Source organism: Manis javanica, chromosome 3 (assembly GCF_040802235.1).
Source record: "Manis javanica isolate MJ-LG chromosome 3, MJ_LKY, whole genome shotgun sequence".
Classification (NCBI taxonomy): Eukaryota; Metazoa; Chordata; class Mammalia; order Pholidota; family Manidae; genus Manis; species Manis javanica.
In genome coordinates this window covers 176,974,868-176,993,987 of record NC_133158.1, presented here as the reverse complement: position 1 = coordinate 176,993,987, position 19,120 = coordinate 176,974,868, and the positions used below count along the sequence as shown (strand labels likewise).

The window sequence follows — 19,120 nt, the reverse complement described above, 5'->3', positions numbered from 1 at the left end:
CTTATATAGGCATATAAATCATTTTAATAATTAAGAAAAATTGTACTGTGTCCATTTTCAGTCAGTGGATGGCTCTCCTCAGCACGCTGTTGTCAGACCAGGCCATCTTCAGCCTGTTTTAATAACATAGTTTCCCTTAAATCTGCTTATTTAGCCACTGCTTAGGTCATTCACACCTCTTCCCTAAATAATTTTCACCAAATGTGAGCACTGGTCATTTTCAGAGATGCAGTATTAGATTTTTGTTAATTTCTTCTTTGTACTTTTCTGTTTTGCTAAATTTTTATAATGAAAATTACATTTTAAAAATTAGCATCATTTTTAAAGTAAATCAACCAGCTTGGCCTTATCTTAAGCAATAATCTCTGAAATCACAGGTTTAATTATTTTAAATTTAATGTGATCTTTATATTTTCATAATTTTTATAATATACAAATTATTAAAATTATAATGTAACATTTAAAATCCATTATTAATGTACCATCAATGATCTGTATATGTGTGTATATATATATATATATATCACACTTAGGAAATAACACACTGTAAGTTATGCCCTTTTATAGTATAGTAATTTTTCATATTAAAACTGTTAATCCTTGATCTGTTGGATATTTACATTCCCTGGACATTCATTCTCAGCTTTACATTTTCCCTTCATTTTATTTATTTATTTTTGTATTTTTGTTTGTTTTCTTCTTTTGTCAAACTGACATTTTTTTCTACTTAACATAAACTGCTTTTGAAATATTTAATAATTTTTGTTTTGTATCATGCTTTGGTCCCTAGCTATCTCAAAATTACATATTCATCCATATGTTCTTCAAATTTTTTGATCCATGATCAGTTTTCAATTTTGATACAAGGTGAGAACATAATTTTTTGTCATTTCCTCAAAATGTTATCCCAAGTCTCCCTCCACTTGCTTATTTGAGATGCCACTTTTATGGTATATTGAAATGTTGTATCTGCTTGGGTCTGTTTCTGTACTTGTCTTCTCTCCCAGTGATCTCTTTCTGCTAGCACCATACTTGTTTTAGTTAAGGTAGCTTTAGAATATGTAATAATATCTTTCTATTTAGGCAAGAGTACCCTCTCACTCTTCTAAAACTATTTTTTGCTATTCTCAAGTGTTTGGATGGATTTCAGAATTATCAAGGCAGGTTTTAATACAGTTCTGTAAGAAATTTGATGAGGATTTTATAAAATGTATACATTAAGGGGAAAAAGATATCTTTAGATATTCCCCCATATCAGTACTTACCATGGTAAAGGATAGTTATCTAATGGTCTCATTATTCATTCCCTGGACATTCATTCCCTGCAAACTGTCTTAATAGTGTTTATATTCTCAGTGCCTCCATTCAAAATCTTGCATGAGTAATGATTGAATATGCATATGTTAGAGATAAGCAAATAAAGAATGGCTTTTACAGAATATCCACTTGCCTTTTAACTCTGATTATCAGACAAAAGGAAGATATTCTCCAACTGTGGAACAGAGAAAAACAGGATTAACGTGTAAAAACTTTTATTGCCAGAAAACTAGTACTAAGTACAGAAGTAAACTGGTCTTTATTCTTGAGAATTTAATTCTCATAAGAGGTCTTATAAAATTTTGACAGAAGTATTTATGTTGATAGAGTCATATACTGGTGGATTAGTTAAAAGCCTGTTAATTTCCAAATGATTCCCCAATTATTAGTTTCAGTTTGATACATAAAATAACTAATTTGTTCAGATCTTTTAATACAGCTACCCAATTTGGTAAGATTTCAAAATGAATCCCCAAAAATATCATATATTCTTTCAAAAAATGGGACCACTGTTCTACCTTAAGGATAAAGAATGAATACTAAATTTAAAAAAACAAAGGAATTTTTGAGAAAAGGCTACATGGTCTACTTTTTATGAGTGTGACTGATGTATCTACAGCCTTATGGTTAACAGAAAACAGTTTACTTGATGAAAGTAAAATTTATTTTATAAAGAATGATGATTTAGCAAATTTACTTTGTTGGGAATTACATTTAACAGGATTTATGCAGTCTTTGAAGATATTCATTTAAATGTCTCTATATGGTAAAATTTTCCCATATTTAGGAGTAAATTAATGAAAGTGTTTAAATGAGTTGATATTCACAAAGCACTAATATTTGCAAAACATTGCCTAGCACATAGTCAGTCAGGTGGGCTCAAGTAATTTAAAAACAAGTTCCTGTTTTATATTGGATACTTGGGGGTTTATTTTGACATTATGTGCTTGAATTATCAAATTTTTTAAATAGTGTTTGTATTCATTGTGCTGGGAAGACCACAAAAGAGAAAGATTATATGACTCCTACAGTTGGTCCAGTTGAAAAAGAACACAGAAATGTGATTTGAGTGGTACATAGCAATGTTTTGTTTATGAGTCTCATGTATGATGATTGAGGGAATTCGGTAAATAATAAACTATTGACATTTTTAACATTTTAGCATCTCAGTGTTCTGTACTACAGTCTCCTATTTTTTTTCAATGTGAAAATCAGGGCAAAAAAATTCAGCACTATCGGTAACATTCTCTTTTTTTAAAGCTGTGTGATAGGTATATAAGTTTATTTTATTGTTATGCTTTTATAATGTGTATGTTAGATATTATTCTGTACATATCAAATATTTTATAATAAAAATTGTTTTTCAACTAGGTAGGAATCAGGGAGAAAGCTGTTGCCCAAGAATACCAAAATTAAATATGTATTCCTTGTTGTTGGATATAATCTGAATATTTTTGTCATATAAAAATAAATGTTGATTTCAGAATCAACTAAAGTCATACAGTTAGAAAAATGAAGAATTAATTGAAAAAGTAAATAAAGCAAAGTGTTCATTAACTTGTGTCTTCTTAGGATGATGATCACCACTATATAAGTTTTCTAATAAATTTGAGACATGGTTATTTTTCCTGAGTACACATATTTAGATTTTGCCACTTTCCAAAAGATATTTTAAAACATTAGTTGTAATTACACTGTTAAGTGTAATTTTCAAAGTATAAAATATTAGTACTTTTTTTCTTTTTGGAAGAGTCAGAATGGATAATCAATACACCACTGTGGCCTTGTGACAGACTGGATGTACTCAATCGACATAATCTGCTCTGTACAATTGCACACGAATTCTTAGCCAAGAGCCTTTACAGACAGACATTTGAAGTTTTGCAAAATCTACCAGGTTTTCAAAATTCTCAAGGTATGTTTTTTAAAGTCTAGCTTAATTATCTCTTGCCCATCTGATGTTTAACTGTTAACAAGAAACAGTTCTCTACTTGTTTTGTTTGTTTTATATTCCAGCATATATTTTTATCAGGTTGTTTTCTGTGAAATGTGTTCTCTGCAAATTGAATATGCTTTCCTAATAGTTTTTAAAAAATCAGAAATACTTATCTTTGGGTTGTTTGTCAGCAGTTCCTATCAGAAGCATTTTCATCATTCCCCTTTCACTACTTCTGTCAACCCATCAGCAAACAATATAATAAGTGCCTCCAGCAAGTTTCATATCTTAAAAGAATTCGTTGATTGGAATAATGAAGAATACTTCTACTTTTGTCAATTAACAAATAGAGAACTTAGTTTTCATTAAGTTGAAACATAGGTAGACATGGAATAAATGGAGGATATTAAGCAGATGGCAAGTTCAGAGAGAATACGAGTGTGAGCAATGGTAGAGGAGGCTCTTGAATGCTTAAGCTCAAGTCATATGGAAAAGAAGAGGGAGTTCATGTTTAAGAGAAACATGAGCAAAAGCTTTGGGTCAGAAGTGAGCTGAGGGATGGGCACAGAGAAATGGGTTGACATTTGGTGAAAATGGTAACTTGAGGGCCTCCCCTCAGTGCTTTATCAGCCAAAGTTGGTGTTGTAGTTAAGTTCCCCTGGTTGTAATGTTTAGGAAGAGACTAAAGGTAAGGATATTAATTTCCTGATAGGGCCTAGACCACTAAAAGTTCCTAAAGTGATAAAGACCTGGAGTCTAAGTCATAGATCAAACTGACTGAACATAGGGCATAAAAGACTTGGGAGTCTCTAAGGTGACTTCACTTTCTTCTAGGTTAAGAAGAGAAAGGAATAAAAATACCCAATAAATAATTTTTTTGAGGATGAATATTTATGAGGGGATCAATTACTTTTAGTCTGAGGTCTGCCCTTTAGATAGAAGGCAAACAGAATTGTGCAGTCATCCATTTGGGACTCTGCAAGCACAGTCACATGTGAGGATCACAGGCAGGTGTGGTGTCTTGCAGCCACTGAAATCCTTGTCAAGCTTCCTTTCATATTCTTCATTGTAAAGTAAATGAACATTTTTGCTTTTGTTGAATGCTCTTTTATTTGTCACTTAGAAAGTATGTAAGACAATTGCATTTTAATGATGGTTGACTCATGGAGTAGGTAGGAAAGTGCCAAGGAGAGCAGAGGGATAAGGAAAGTGTAAAAGATAGAAATTTGAGAAACTAAGATACATCAATTTCATTATATCAATTATTTTTTCTTTTCAGAAGCTGTGGAGGTCTCACAGTATAGCCTTCTTTTTAATAAACTTCTAGATGCCTGTATAGAAAGCAACAATCTTGGTATGTCATCTTCTGTAGCAGAATTCATGATTTCAAAGAGCATCCCTATTGATTTTTCCTTTCTTAGAAGATTAATTACTTCTTTAGGAAGAAGTTGTTTATGGATCAAAGCCAGAGCCCACTACAAAAGTAAGTTAAAATTTTTAAATTTATTTTTGATATATTGGTTTTGACCTTGATTTTCTAACCCTGAATCCTTGTATAATATTTACAACAGGCTCTTAAATATGTAAAAAGCAGCTGATGTACATTCAAAGATAGTGATCCAAACAGATTTGTGCTCTCTTTTGGAACCTGTTATTTATCTTGTTGCTAATTACCATATCTTTATTTCTTTGCCCATTAGCATGTCCACTGGATAGTGCACAAAGGAAATAAATGACAGAATTTGAACAACTTTGGCATATCTTACATGGAAGTAAAACAACTGGGCACAATGAAGTTTAAGGAATATTTACATGTTATTTATCCCTGCCATATTCCCAGTCTTTATAACTTCAAATATTTTACAGCAAGCCATGTAGGAATTACAGAGGCTGCCATTACAGTGAACAAGATATATAACAGCTTTTCACATGGATTCTAGTAATTAGAACTTCATTAATCTATTTACAGCTGTTTCTCTCTAACCAGTAAGCCTGGAAAACCAGTGATTTGTCTAGTACTAGTCATCTCAATTAATTAAAAAGTAATTCTGTATAGACTCTAGGTCTAGAAAACAGTTCTTTTCTGCTTTCCTACAGTTACTTGTCTTAGATTTCCATTTCTACCACCGTCATATACATAACAAACATTTAAGTGCCTACTGTGTGTTACCACTGTGCCAGATGAGTTAAACATCCCAGCCAATCCTGCCAGTACAGAAACCTCTCTGAACTTGGAAGTGTTTTTCACACTATCAGCTGTGATCAATTTATCAGATGGTAACCTTTTTTTCCCAATGAAATGGAGAAGAAAACATTAGTATGCATTAGAGGTAATATGCATTAGAGGTAGTATGCATTAGAGGTTAAGTATTATTTGATAAAATTTTTACCTCAGTTATATACATATATATGTGTGTGTGTACTGGACCATTCTGTAAAATGTATTCATAGTATAGGTTATAATCAAAAGTTTTGAAAGCAGAATTTCTTTTAAAGGATTAGAAATTTAGAGGAAAGGTAGAATTGTTTGTTTATAACACCTCATTTCAATTTGTGGTTGTTTCAACTCCTTTATACGATTTCCCTGCAGAGTGGTAGAAATCACACACAAAAAGTACATATGTACTATTTGCTACATAACTTCTTGATTTTAGTTGGTACAATCTATGTTAATAGGGTTATTTATTTTTCAGGTAATTGTGCAATTTGGAGAAAATGCCATCAGAAGGTGTCTGTATGCTATAGGAACAAAGTATAAATTTGGAAACATTTAAATTAGATTTCTATGAATCTCTTTTTTAGTTGGAAATAAAATTTTGTATTAAAGCTTCTAAACTTAATTATTGATTTTTAAAAATCTTATTGACAGCTTTATTTATAAAATTTTAGATACAATGCAGTTCACCCACTTAACATGTACAATTCAGTGGTTTTAGTATATTTAGAGTTGTGAATCATCACCACAGTTTAGAACATTTCTGTCAAGCCAAGAAGAAACCATATACTCATTAGCATTCACTCCCCATTCCCCTAAGTCCTTCCAACCCTAATAATATTTTATTTTTAAAGATTTTTTGTTTTTAGCAGTGAGTGCCTAGGTACAATATAGTTCCTTTCTTTTTAGCACTTTCCCTCTTTTTTAAAGCATCTATGTCTAGTTTCATATGCAGTGAAACTTCTGGGATTTATGCAATGAGGTTATAGGGTAAAGAGTATATTGGGGATTTTTTAAATGTACCTGAATTATAAAATGAAATAACTTATAGCCACTGATCAGTCGTCAGAACATCTCATTTCCTGACAGTGTTGACATTTAAAATATATTGGAACACTCTTTAAGCTCATCGTCACACACAGCTTAATAGTTGCTAGAAAAGCCTTTTAATGCTTCACAATCACATCTAGTAGTATTGATTCTGGGCTTGCTGCTGTTTTTTTCATCAAGGCTCTGTTAAGACTGTGGTGCTAGTGTCTTTGTTTTGCTTTTTTAAAAATATTGAGATAATTTCACATACCAAAAAAATTAACTCAAAGTATGCATTGCATTCGTTTTTATTATATTCACAGAGTTGCACAGCAATTATCACAATCAAATTTTAGAAAAGCTTTAGCACTTCCAGAGAAAGATACCCTGAACACATTCCTTTCCTCATTTCCTGATTCAGCCCCAGGCAACAACGCATCTCCTGTGTCTATGGATGTGCCAATTCTGGGCATTTCATGTAAAGAGAATCATTCAATGTGTAGTTTTTGTGATATCTTCTTAGCGTGTTTTCAAAGTTCATCCATGTTGTAGCATGTATCAATTCATTTTTTTGCTGCATAATGTTCCATTATATGGATTTTTTTAATCCATCAGTTTATAGATATTTGAGTTGTTTTTACTTCTTAGTTATCATGAGTAACACTGCTGAAAACATCCATGTACAAATTTTTGTAAGGACATGTATTTTCATTTCTCTTGGGAGCAGAATTGTTCATTCATATGATAAATCTATGTTTAGCATTTTGAGGAACTGCTCAAATATTTTTGAGGAAAATTTATTTTCCAAAGAAGCTCTACCACTTTATGTTTATGTTCCCACCAGCCATGTGTGGGAATTCTAATTTCTTCACACCCTTACCAACACTTCTTACTGTATTTTTTACTTTAGCCTTCCTGGTGGATGTACAGTGGGATCTCATTGTGGCTTTGATTTGCATGCTCCTAATGACTAATGATGTTGGGCACCTTTTCGTGTGCTTATTGACCATTTGTATATCATCTTTGGAGAAATGTCTGTTACCCATTTTTTTCTTTGCACATTCTTTAGTTGGGTTTCTTCTTTAATTGTTGAGTTATAAGAGTGTGTGTGTGTGTATACACACACACATACATATATACCTGATAGACATATACATAACTCTCTGGATACCAAAGTCCCCTGTCAGATATATGAATTTCAAATACTTCTTTCCACTCTATGAGTTGCCTTTTACTTTCTTGATGGCTTTGCTCTACTTTTGTTCTGAAACTAATCAGAAGGAAAGTTTTCAGGGACAATGAAGTTGTCTTCCTGAAACTCCTGCTCTCCCCAGGCCTAAGAATACTGCCTTTCTCTCAAAGCTGAAAAGTCAGGAAGGGGAAATGATCTCAGTGTGTCTTTCCACGACTTTCCCCCCCTAAAACCAAATGAAGTGTTTGTCTTTTCATGTTTGATTTTAGAGGAAAAAAGTAATGTTAGTAAATTTCTACTCAGTTTGTTATTTTTTGTTTTCCTCTTCTGGTCAGAAAAGGAAAACAGGAATGCATGTAAATTTTACTTATCAATAGCTAGGAAAGTTAATGTGTCCATAGTTTGTTAGTCCTGGAAGTGACCTAAGGAGGTGAGACTACCTAGTGGTTAGTAACCCAAACTCTGGAATCAGAAGACCAGAGTGCTTACCCAAAGCCCCTCATCTATAATAGGGGAGTACTTGTACCTAATTACAAAGGTAGTAAATTGTCAAGTTAAAATTAGATAAAACCTATGTGCTTAGCACAGGTACCTGGCACATAAGAGGTCCTCAAAGTTAGCCATCTTTATCCACATTAGAAAGATTTCTTGAAGAAACTTATCCTGAAAAAATGTTTTAAGCAAATTTTACATGCAGACTTAAATTGATTTCAGTAAAATATAACAATATAATGTTGCTGCTATATACAACTGGGATGTCCTAGGACTTAAGGGAGTTTCTCTGTGCATCACTTATGATAAGGACCTAAGCAGTTTAAAAGTTAAATCTCTTCTTTTGAAAAATAAAATTTTTAGAACATTAATTGGTGAGTATAGCTTCAACACACTGAGCAACTACAGAATGGAAGTGTATTTTTTTCATTTTTATATCTAATGCTTACCTCAATGCTGGATATATAGTAGGAGCAGTAAATATTTATTGCACAAACTATAACAGCACTTAAATAAGTGCACCCAAAAATACTATAGTAACTATTTGACAGAAAGTAAAGTTTTCAAATTACAGTTTCTAATTTCTATTACAGTTGCACATTTCTTTCTACACTTAGGGTTCATAATTCAAGATAGACAATAATTATAAATACATGTAGTTCTTATCAAACCAAATCCCTTAAAACAAAACCCAAGTAGCTATTCCAGTTTTTATAGTTATTCTGAAATTATGTTTTGTTGAACAGGGCTTGAAATAAATGGGTAGTTGCCACAATGAGGCTCAAAAGTCATTTTACAGAGAGATTTTTTAATATATTTCATACTTCTTATTTAATGTTTCAAAGGCATTTTACAAAGAATAATTTCAAATGTACTAAAATAAACTCACTGCCACATAATTTGTTTAATGAATCTGTTCCTGATGTGAAGAATTATTATGTAATGTAAGTAATTATTACCTATAGTTATTTTGGAAGTCTAGGTTTTGACTTATTAGGATTTTAGTAAACTTTGGTTTATTATTTAATTTTCAGGTGCTCTTTCATTGGGTTTCTACCCACCACTGAAGGGAAATTTATACCGAAAACTTCTGTTGATGCCATCTTATTTATCTGAGATTGAAATGCTTTTAGCTATTGAAATCTTCCTCGTATCTAATGCTAGTAGTATTCAGAGTCCTGGAACTTCTACACAGATGCTGCAGATAGTTTTGAAAAGGTTGGTTGATAAAACTTCTAACTGCATCCTAAAAGCAATCATGATTCTCCACACCTGCTCTGGGATACAAATAATTTTTATTCACTTATATAAATGTATAATTTTTCACATATTAATTATATATTCATATAATTAGCCCTATATTTATATACTTGTGTATGGGTATTTGCAAACTTTGCTAACACTAAAATTGAGAAAGGATTTGACTTGTTTAGGATGTAAAACCAAACAAGCTAGTAGCATTTAATAAACACTTTAACAACTTAAGAGATGCTGTTAAGATGTTGAAAGGGATAGGTTTTCTTTAGCTATCGCTTTTTATCATGAATTGATAGATTTCTGGTAGGTAACAAAGTTATTTATCTTTCTGGGCAACACAGAAGATCTAAGAACCAGGTCAAAAAGGGAAATACATGATAAGAAAGTTTTATTAGTCAAGAAGTCTGTTGAAAATAAAGCCGCCACCACCCTAGTTCTTATATTTTAAATTTTTGTTACAAATTCATAAATATTATAATGGAGCTCTTGGCATCTCTTTGAATAATTTTGTTCAAAGGTCTAGAATTTAATTTTAATTTGGCTTATACCACTCCAATTTCTTGTCAGCCTTACCTAGGAAACTTACAAAATAAAGATCTTATGGTACTCCTGTTTGAGAGATTCTTGACAAGAATTTTGTGGTGGTGTTACAAACCAGATCCTCAGACTGAATATTCTGTCAGTTATCTATTACTGTCTGCAAGTTATCCCAAAACTTAATGGCTTAAAACAGCAAATGTTATTTTAGTTTCTGTGGTTCAGGAATTTTGGAGTGGAGTCACAGTATGGTGCTGACTCAGTGTCTGCTATCGGGAGTCAGGATGTAGTCAGAGGTATAGTCATCGACCTGATGGCTGGACTGGGGCTGGCAGATCCACTTCCTAGATGGTTCATTCACATGCCTGTTGGCAGGAAGCCTCAGTTCCTCACCTCAAGGGCCTTTCCATAGGTTCCTTGAAGGTCTTCATGACATGACAGCTAACTTCTCTCAGACTGAGTGATCCAGAGAGAAGCAAGGAGGAAGCTCCAGGGCCTTTTATGCCCTATATCAAGAACTGTGAAGGCTCTGAGATTGTACCCCATTTGCAGGCTACAGGTTAGCCTGCCATAGTTTCAGGAATCGTAGCATAAGACACAAGATTCCTGGATTGTAGACAGAGAACTTTATTGTTTATAATACAGCAAGCAGCATGATTATCTGTATATTGTATCTCTTCTTCTTGCTACCAAATCCCACAGTTAGCCCACATGGATACCTGCACATGTAGTAGATTCAATTCCAGGAGAGGAACCCTGAACTTAAAGAACTCAAATCTTTTATAATGGGTAATAAGCGTGCCTACTCCTTTGTTATGCAGGGAAACACTGTCTACATCTTGTAAGGCTTTAAACAGACCTACCCTTTGCTCCAGAAGGAGAAACGGTATTTCAAGGTTGTTCACTATATAAACAGTCTTGAAATCCAGAACAAGGGGTAGTCTCAAAAATTCCAGAAATACAGAGAACCATGCAGAATTGTCATCTCGCAACCTAGTGTCAAAGTTGCACTGTCATTTCTGCTTAATTCTGTATATAGTGAGTCCTTTAATCCAGTCCATACTTAAGGGGAGAAGAATTGGGCAATAATTTATTTTAGGTCCACCATTGTTTTTTTGCCACCATTAATGTACAATTACATGGACATTATGGTTCTAGACTCCCCCTATTATCAAGTACCCACCACACAACCCTCAGCCAGCAGTCACTGCCCATCAGCGTAGTAAGATGCTATAGAATCACTACTTGTCTCCTCAGTGTTATACTGCCTTCCTGGTGTCCCCCCTGCCTACATTATACACGCTAATCGTGATGCCCCTTTTTCCCCCTTATCCCTCTCTTCCCACCCATCCTGCCCAATCCCTTTATTCTTTGGTAACTGTTAGTCCATTCTTAGGGTCTGTGAGTCTGCTGCTGTTCTGTTCCTTCAGTTTTTATTTTGTTCTTATACTCCACAGATGAGGGAAATCATTTGATACTTCTCTTTCTCCACCTGGCTTATTTCACAGAGCATAATACCCTCCAGCACCATCCATGTTGTTGCAAATGGTAGGATTTGTTTTCTTCTTATGGCTGAATAATATTCAATTGTGTATATGTACCACATCTTCTTTATCCTTTAATCTACTGATGGACACTTAGGTTGCTTCCATTTCTTGGCTATTGTAAATAGTGCTGCAATCAACATAGGGATGCATATGTCTTTTTGAGACTGGGAAACTGCATTCTTAGGGTAAATTCCTAAAAGTGGAATTTCTGGGTCAAATGGTATTTCTATGTTTAGTTTTTCGAGAAACCTCCATACTGCTTTCCACAGTGGTTGAACTAGTTTACATTCCCACCAGCAGTGTGAGAGGGTTCCCCTTTCTTCACAACCTCGCCGCCAATATTTGTTGTTGTTTGTCTTTTGGATGGTGGCAATCCTTAATGGTGTGAGGTGATATCTCATTGTGGCTTTAATTTGCATTTCTCTGATAACTGGCGATGTGGAGCATCTTTTCATGTGTCTGTTGGCCATCTGAATTTCATCTCTGGAGAACTGTCTGTTCAGCTCTTCTGCCCATTTTTTAATTGGATTTTTTGCTTTTTGTTTGTTGAGGTGCATGAGCTCTTTATGTATTTTGGATGTCAACCCTTTATCGGATCTGTCATTTATGAATATATTCTCCCATACTGTAGGATGCCTTTTTGTTCTCTTGGTGGTGTCCTTTGCTGTACAGAAGCTTTTTAGCTTCATATACTCCCACTCATTCATTTTTGCTTTTGTTTCTCTTACCAGGGGAGATATGTTCATGAGGAACTTGCTCATGTTTATGTCCGAAAGATTTTTGCCTATGCTTTTTTTTGAAGAGTTTTATGGTTTCATGACTTACATTCAGGTCTTTGATCCATTTTGAATTTACTTTTGTATATGGGGTTAGACAGTGATCCAGTTTCATTCTCTTACATGTAGCTGTCCAGTTTTGCCAGCACCTTCTGTTGAAGAGGCTGTCATTACCCAATGTATATCCATGGCTACTTTATTATATATTAATTGACCATATATGCTTGGGTTTATATCTGGACTCTCTATTCTGTTCCGTTGGTCTGTGACTCTGTTCTTGTGCCAGTACCAAATTGTTTTGATTACTGTGGCTTTGTAGTAGAGCTTGAAGTCAGGTAGCATAATTCTCCCCGGCTTTATGCTTCCTTCTCAGGATTACTTTGGCTATTTGGGGTCTTTTGTGGTTCCATATGAATTTTAGAACTATTTGTTCCAGTTCTTTGAAGAATGCTGTTGGTATTTTGATAGGAATTGCATTGACTCTGTAGATTGCTTTAGGCAGGATGGCCATTTTGACAATATTAATTCTTCCTATCCATGAGCATGGAATGTGTTTCCATTTATTGGTATCTTCTTTAATTTCTCTCATGACTGTTTTGTAGTTTTCAAAATATAGATTTTTCACTTTGTTGGTTATGTTTATTCCTAGGTATTTTATCCTTTTTGATGCAGTTGTGAACAGAATTGTTTTCCTGATTTCTCTTTCTGCCAGTTCATCATTAGTGTATAGGAAAGCAACAGATTCTGTGTATTAATTTTGTATCCCTCAACTTGGCTTAATTCAGATATTAGATCTAGTAGTTTTGGAGTGTGGATTCTTCAGGGTTTTTTATATACAATATCATGTTATCTGCAAACAGGGACAGTTTGACTTCTTCCTTACCAATCTGGATGCCTTTTATTTCTTTGTGTTGTCTGATTGCCATGGCTAAGACCTCCACTACTATGTTGAATAAAACTTGGGAGAGTGGGCATCCTTTTCTTGTTCCTGATCTTAAAGGAAAAGCTTTCAGCTTCTCGCTATTAAGTGTAATGTTGGCTCTGGGTTTGTCATATATGGCCTTTATTATGTTGAGGTACTTGCTCTCTATACCCATTTTGTTGAGAGTTTTATCATGAATGGATGTTGAATTTTGTCACATGCTCTTTCAGGATCTATGGAGATAATCATGTGACTTTTGTCCTTTTTGTTGATGCAGTGGATGATGTTGATGGATTTTCAAATGTTGTACCATCCTTGCATCCCTGGGATGAATCCCACTTGATCATGGTGTCTGACCCTCTTGATGTATTTTTTAATTCGGTTGCTAATATTTTGTTGAGTATTTCTGCATCTATGTTCATCAGGGATATTGGTCTGTAATTTTCTTTTTTTGTGGTGTCTTTGCCTGGTTTTGGTATTAGACTGATGTTGGCCTCATAGAATGAGTTTGAGAGTATTCCCTCCTCTTCTACTTTTTGGAAAACTTTAAGGAGGATGGGTATTAGGTCTTCACTAAATGTTTGATAGAACTCAGCAGTGAAGCATCCAGTCCAGGCATTTTGTTGTTAGGTAGTTTTTTGATTACCAGTTCAATTTCTTCTAGGTTATCCAGTTTGTTAGCATATAATTTTTCATAGTATTCTCTCATAAATCTTTGTATTTCTGTGGTGTCTGTTGTGATTTTCCCCCTCTCATCTCTGATTCTGTTTATGTGTGTAGACTCTTTTTCTCTTGATAAGTCTGGCTAGGGTTTATCTATCTTGTTTATTTTCTTAAAGAACCAGCTCTTCCTTTCATTGATTCTTTCTATTGTTTTATTCTTCCTGATTTTATTTATTTCTGCTCTAATCTTTATTATGTCCCTTCTTCAACTGACTTTGTCCCTCATTTGTTCTTCTTTTTCTAGTTTCATTAATTGTGAGTTTAGACTGTTCATTTGGGATTGTTCTTCTTTCCTGAGGTAGGCCTGTATTACAATATACTTTCCTCTTAGCACGGCCTTGGCTGTGTCCCATAGATTTTTGCACTGTTGAATTATTGTTTTCATTGTTCTCCATATATTGCTTGATCTCTGTTTTTATTTGGTCATTGATCCATTGATTATCTAGGAGCATGTTATTAAGCCTCCATGTGTTTGTGGGCTTTTTCATTTTCTTTGTTTCATTTTTTTCTAGTTTCATACCTTTGTGATCTGAGAACGTGGTTGGTACTATTTCAATCTTTTTGAATTTACTGATGTTCTTTTTGTGGCCTAGTATAAGTTCTATTCTTGAAAATGTTCCATGTACACTTCAGAAAAATGTGTATCCTGTTGCTTTTGGATGGAGTGTTCTGTAGATGTCCGTTATTTCCATCTGTTCTAATACATTGTTCATTGCCTCTGCCTCTTTACTTATTTTCTGTCTGGTTGATCTGTCCTTTGGAGTGAGTGGTGTGTTGAAGTGTCCTGAAATGAATGCATTCCATTCTATTTCCCCCTTTAATTCTGTTAGTATTTGTTTCACATATGTAGGTCATCCTGTGTTGGCTGCATAGTTATTTATAATAGTTATATCCTCTTATTGGACTGATCCCTTTATCATTATGTAATGACCTTCTTTGTTCTTATTACTTTCTTTGTTTTGAAGTCTCTTTTGTCTCATACAAGTACTGCAACTCCTGCTTTTTTCTCCCTATTAGTTACGTGAAATATTTTTTTCCCATCCCATTACTTTCAGTCTGTGCATGTCTTTGGGTTTGAAGTGAGTCTCTTGCAGGCAGCATATAGATGGGTCTTGTTTTGTATTCCATTCAGTGATTCTGTGTCTTCTGATTGGTGCATTTAGACCATTTACATTTAGGGTGATTATCAATAGGTATGTACTTATTGCCATTGCAGGCTTTACATTTGTGGTTACCAAAGGTTCAAAGGTAATTTCCTTAGTATCTAACAGTCTAACTTAACTCTCTTCGTGTGCTTTTACAAACACAACCTAAGGGTTCTTTTTTTTTCCTCCTTTTTCTTCCTCCTCCATTTTTTGTATGTTATGAATCATATTCTGTACTCTTTGTCTATCCCTTGGGTGACATCTATTTAGCCTTAGGAATACTTCCATCTATAGGAGTCCCTCCAAAATGCACTATAGAGGTGGTTTGTGGGAGGTAAATTCTCTCAGCTTTTGCTTATCTGAAAATTGTTTAATCCCTCCTTCAATTTTAAATGATAACCTTGCTGGGTAGAGTATTCTTGGTTCAAGTCCCTTCTGCTTCATTGCATTAAATTCATCATGCTACTCCCTTCTGGCCTGTAAGGTTTCCATTGAGAAATCTGATGATAGCCTGATAGGTTTTCTTTGTATGTGATAGTTTTTCTCTCTCTAGCTGCTTTTAAAAGTCTGTCTTTATCCTTATTCTTTGCAATTTTAATTATTATATGTCTTGATGTTGTCTTCCTTGGGTCCCTTGTGTTGAGAGATATGTGTACCTCCATGGCCTGAGAGACTATCTCCTTACCTCCTCAATAACACTTTCTATCCCTTTTTCTCTGTCTTCTTCTTTTGTTATACCTATAATGTGGGTATTGTTCCTTTTGGATTGGTCACACAGTTCTCTCAATATTCTTTCATTCTTAGAGATCCTTTTTTCTCTCTGTGTCCCAGTTTCTTTGTATTCCTGTTCTCTAATTTCTGTCCCATTTACCGTCTCTTCTACTACATCTAATCTACTTTTAAATCCCTCCATTGTATGTTTCATTTCAGATATGGAATTTCTTAATGATTGAATCTCCATCTTACATTCATTCCTGAGTTCTTGAACATTTTTCTGTACCTCCATCAGCATGTTTATGGTTTTTATTTTAAACTCTCTTTCATCAAGATTGGTGAGTTCAGTTTCATTTGGCCCTTTTTCTGGGGTTTGTGAGATTTTGGTCAGAACCAGGTTCCTTTGATGTTTCGTAATTCTGTGTGGTGCCCAGAAGCTCCAGTCTCTGTTGTTGCTCAGCCTGTAGAGTGAGGTTGGGGGTCATAGGGGAGCGGAGCTGGTGCCTGGGCACAGGAAAGATCTGTTTCCTGATTCCCATCTGCGGTGCCTGTCTCCAGTGGGCAGAGCACACAGATGTAAGCCTCTGTGCTCGGTGTCTCCAGCTGTTGTAGGCAGGCTCTCCCTCTGGTTGGCCTGATGCCAGCACAGTGACCGGTTGTGAGTAGGTGCCGGAAGGCCAGGAGGGAGGTTTGGCAGGCTGCGTGTCACAGTGGGGGGCCTCGGTTCCTTGTAGGCAGCCAGGGGGATGGGGTGTGTGAAGCTCCTCAAAGTTTCCAACCTGCGGGGCAGAGTGCCCCCAGACAACCTTGTCTACCTATCCCTCCTGCTGCATAGCAAGCTCCATGCAAAAACTGCCCCTTCAGCAGCCCTCTCCACTGCTAGGAAGCCTCCCAGACTGCCTGCCTTTCCCTTGTCCCAGAGTGGCTGGGTGTGGATCCCCGTCCTCTACAAATGGCCAGAGTCTCAGTCTCTCAAGCACTTTGCCTGTCCCTGCTCCCCAACCCCAGCAACCTCCAGAGCACCACACAATGTAGATTTGTTCTCCAAAGCAGACTTCCCGGGATGGGTATTCAGCAGTCACAAGCTTCCACCTCCTGCCCTGCTCTGTTTCTCTTCCTCCTGCCAGTGAGCTGGGGTGGGAGAAGGGCTTGGGTCCTGCCGGATCAAGGCTTTTGTACGTTACCCTGTTTCGTGAGGTCTGCTCTGTTGATGAAGTCTATATGCAGGCTGGTGCAGTCTTCTTTCCTGTTGCTATCTTAGGGCTAGTTGTACTAACTATATTTTCAAACTATGTGTGGTTTTGGGAGGAATTCTCTGTCTCACCTCTCACACCACCATCTAGAATCTCCCTAGGTCCACCTTTTTCAAAAATCCACTGAAATTAACCCTTCTTGTTACAACTCTGTACTTTTCTAAGAGCTTCCTTATTTATTATTGTGCATTATCATGGCATGAGTCATTTAGGCTCCCCATCATCTGAATGAGGGTTTGGTGTTCTCATAGTTTTGCTTTTCCCACATATATGGAGCCTCTTTATTCATTGTCAAATTTGGGGAGAATCATTTGTGACCCCATTGCATAACTAGATTTTTTATTTTGTCCAAGCCAATATAGTTTTATTGTTATTATCATACTAAGCATTGCCTCATTACATTAACCTCCATGAGAGAGAATTTGGTGCATCTTTAGACTTTCAAAAACTGCATATAGTTGGCATAAGCCACATCTACCAGATGCCAGGCACCAATTCCTAAGCCAGAATGTAGTAGAAGGTGCCTACCAGTCTTTTCTCTCTGTGACCATTTTTTCCTATTCCAAATGAAAGTTCCCATTACCACTATTCTGTGGACCATACTCTGGTGTTCATTTAATGTGGGTAGGCTCATTCTTGGGTCTTGCTGCTGGCCTCTACAGGTGCCAGGAGCAGAGTTGCAGTGAACACAAAGAAAAAGTGTTGCCTAATATAACAACCACATTTCTATTGTAAATGCTTCCCCCTCCTTATCCCTTAGGAAAATGTATGTATAAATTCATATATACAGCCATAATGTATGAATTTTATGAGATTTGGAACTGGTAGAAAAAGTATTAGAAAAGTAAATTCTAGCACTTAGTGAAGTACTTCACTGGTGAAGAAAATAATGGAAATTTAGTAAAGATAAAGCTATAATTTCTGTTACTATATGCTAAGTATATACTTATAATTAAAAATGGCCAATGTCAAGGTAAATATGTAAATGTTGGTGACTCCGTGTTTAAATCCAGTATTCTTTTATGGATAATGAATAATTATGCAATTATTAACTTTGAAAATACAAAGATAAAAATTTATTAGCTCTTCTAGAGCAGTGTTTTTCAAAGTGTAGGTTGTAGTCCATTTGCATGATGAATACAATTTAGGGGGTTGTAACCATTGTTTTAAAATGAAAGAGACAAGAAAATAGAGTACATTGTCATAAAGATAAGTCTTGTTTGTGAAACTTGTCAGTTTTTATGTATGAGGGTGTGTACTGCATCATAATATGTCCTTGTTACTATATGCTATGGTCAAATGTCTGAAAGCCAGTTTTAGAAAAAAATAGTAAAAAGACTTTCATAATACCAATGAGTATAAATAATTATCTTTTGAAGGAACTATATAGCTTCTTTTTAGTTTCTGACTTTGTGAGGTTCATTTTGTAGATGTGAAGAAAACAAATCTCGGAGCAAGGATGATTACCAAGCTGCAGTGGAAAGATTAATAATGGCTGCTCGTTTATCGGATCCAAAGCTTTTCATTAAACACATGACCGTCAATGTTAATAAAGAACAGGTTTATAGTTTGGAACATTGTTCTGCCCTGAAATGGTTAAAAGAGAATATGAAGTGGGCTGGGAAGGTTTGGCTTTTCAGTAACCATTAGTTAATAAAGGCATTGTTTTTTTTAAGTTCAAGTAATTATTGTTGAAAATAAAAGGCAATAAAAATACAGTTTTCACTATATTCAGCTTTTGCCCTTTATTGATTTACAGTAAGTTACCAGTTTTCAAAGAGTAAAAATTTGGATCGATGTATGCAGTTTATAATGGCTTTACCACACTGAAAAGTGATTTTTCAAATTACTTTTTAACATCTCTTTACTTCAGGTAAACCTAAGTATGGTAAATACCTACTTATTCAAAAATCCAAACATTAATGAAGAAATCACAAACTGAATACTGTGCAGCATCTAATAAGAGGGAGACATAAAAGGGAAAATATGCAAGGAGGTTAACTGGAGTTTTCAGGAAAACCTTTAGAGGTATCAAATAGGTAGAATGTGTACTGAGTTCAGTCCC

General features: G+C 35.1%; 1 protein-coding gene across 1 annotated transcript in view; it reads left to right on the top strand.

Moving 5' to 3' along the window:
- The window catches only part of TOPAZ1 (testis and ovary specific TOPAZ 1), a 141,547-nt gene extending 122,764 nt beyond the window's left edge, over positions 1 to 18,783 (top strand). The window contains exons 17-20 of the mRNA XM_073232452.1: positions 3,068 to 3,232; positions 4,533 to 4,736; positions 9,216 to 9,399; positions 18,486 to 18,783. Of these exons, the coding sequence (XP_073088553.1) occupies positions 3,068 to 3,232; positions 4,533 to 4,736; positions 9,216 to 9,399; positions 18,486 to 18,705 (773 nt within the window). The 3' untranslated portion in view covers positions 18,706 to 18,783. The remainder of the gene's footprint in view (positions 1 to 3,067; positions 3,233 to 4,532; positions 4,737 to 9,215; positions 9,400 to 18,485) is intronic.
- The last annotated feature ends 337 nt before the right edge of the window (positions 18,784 to 19,120 follow it).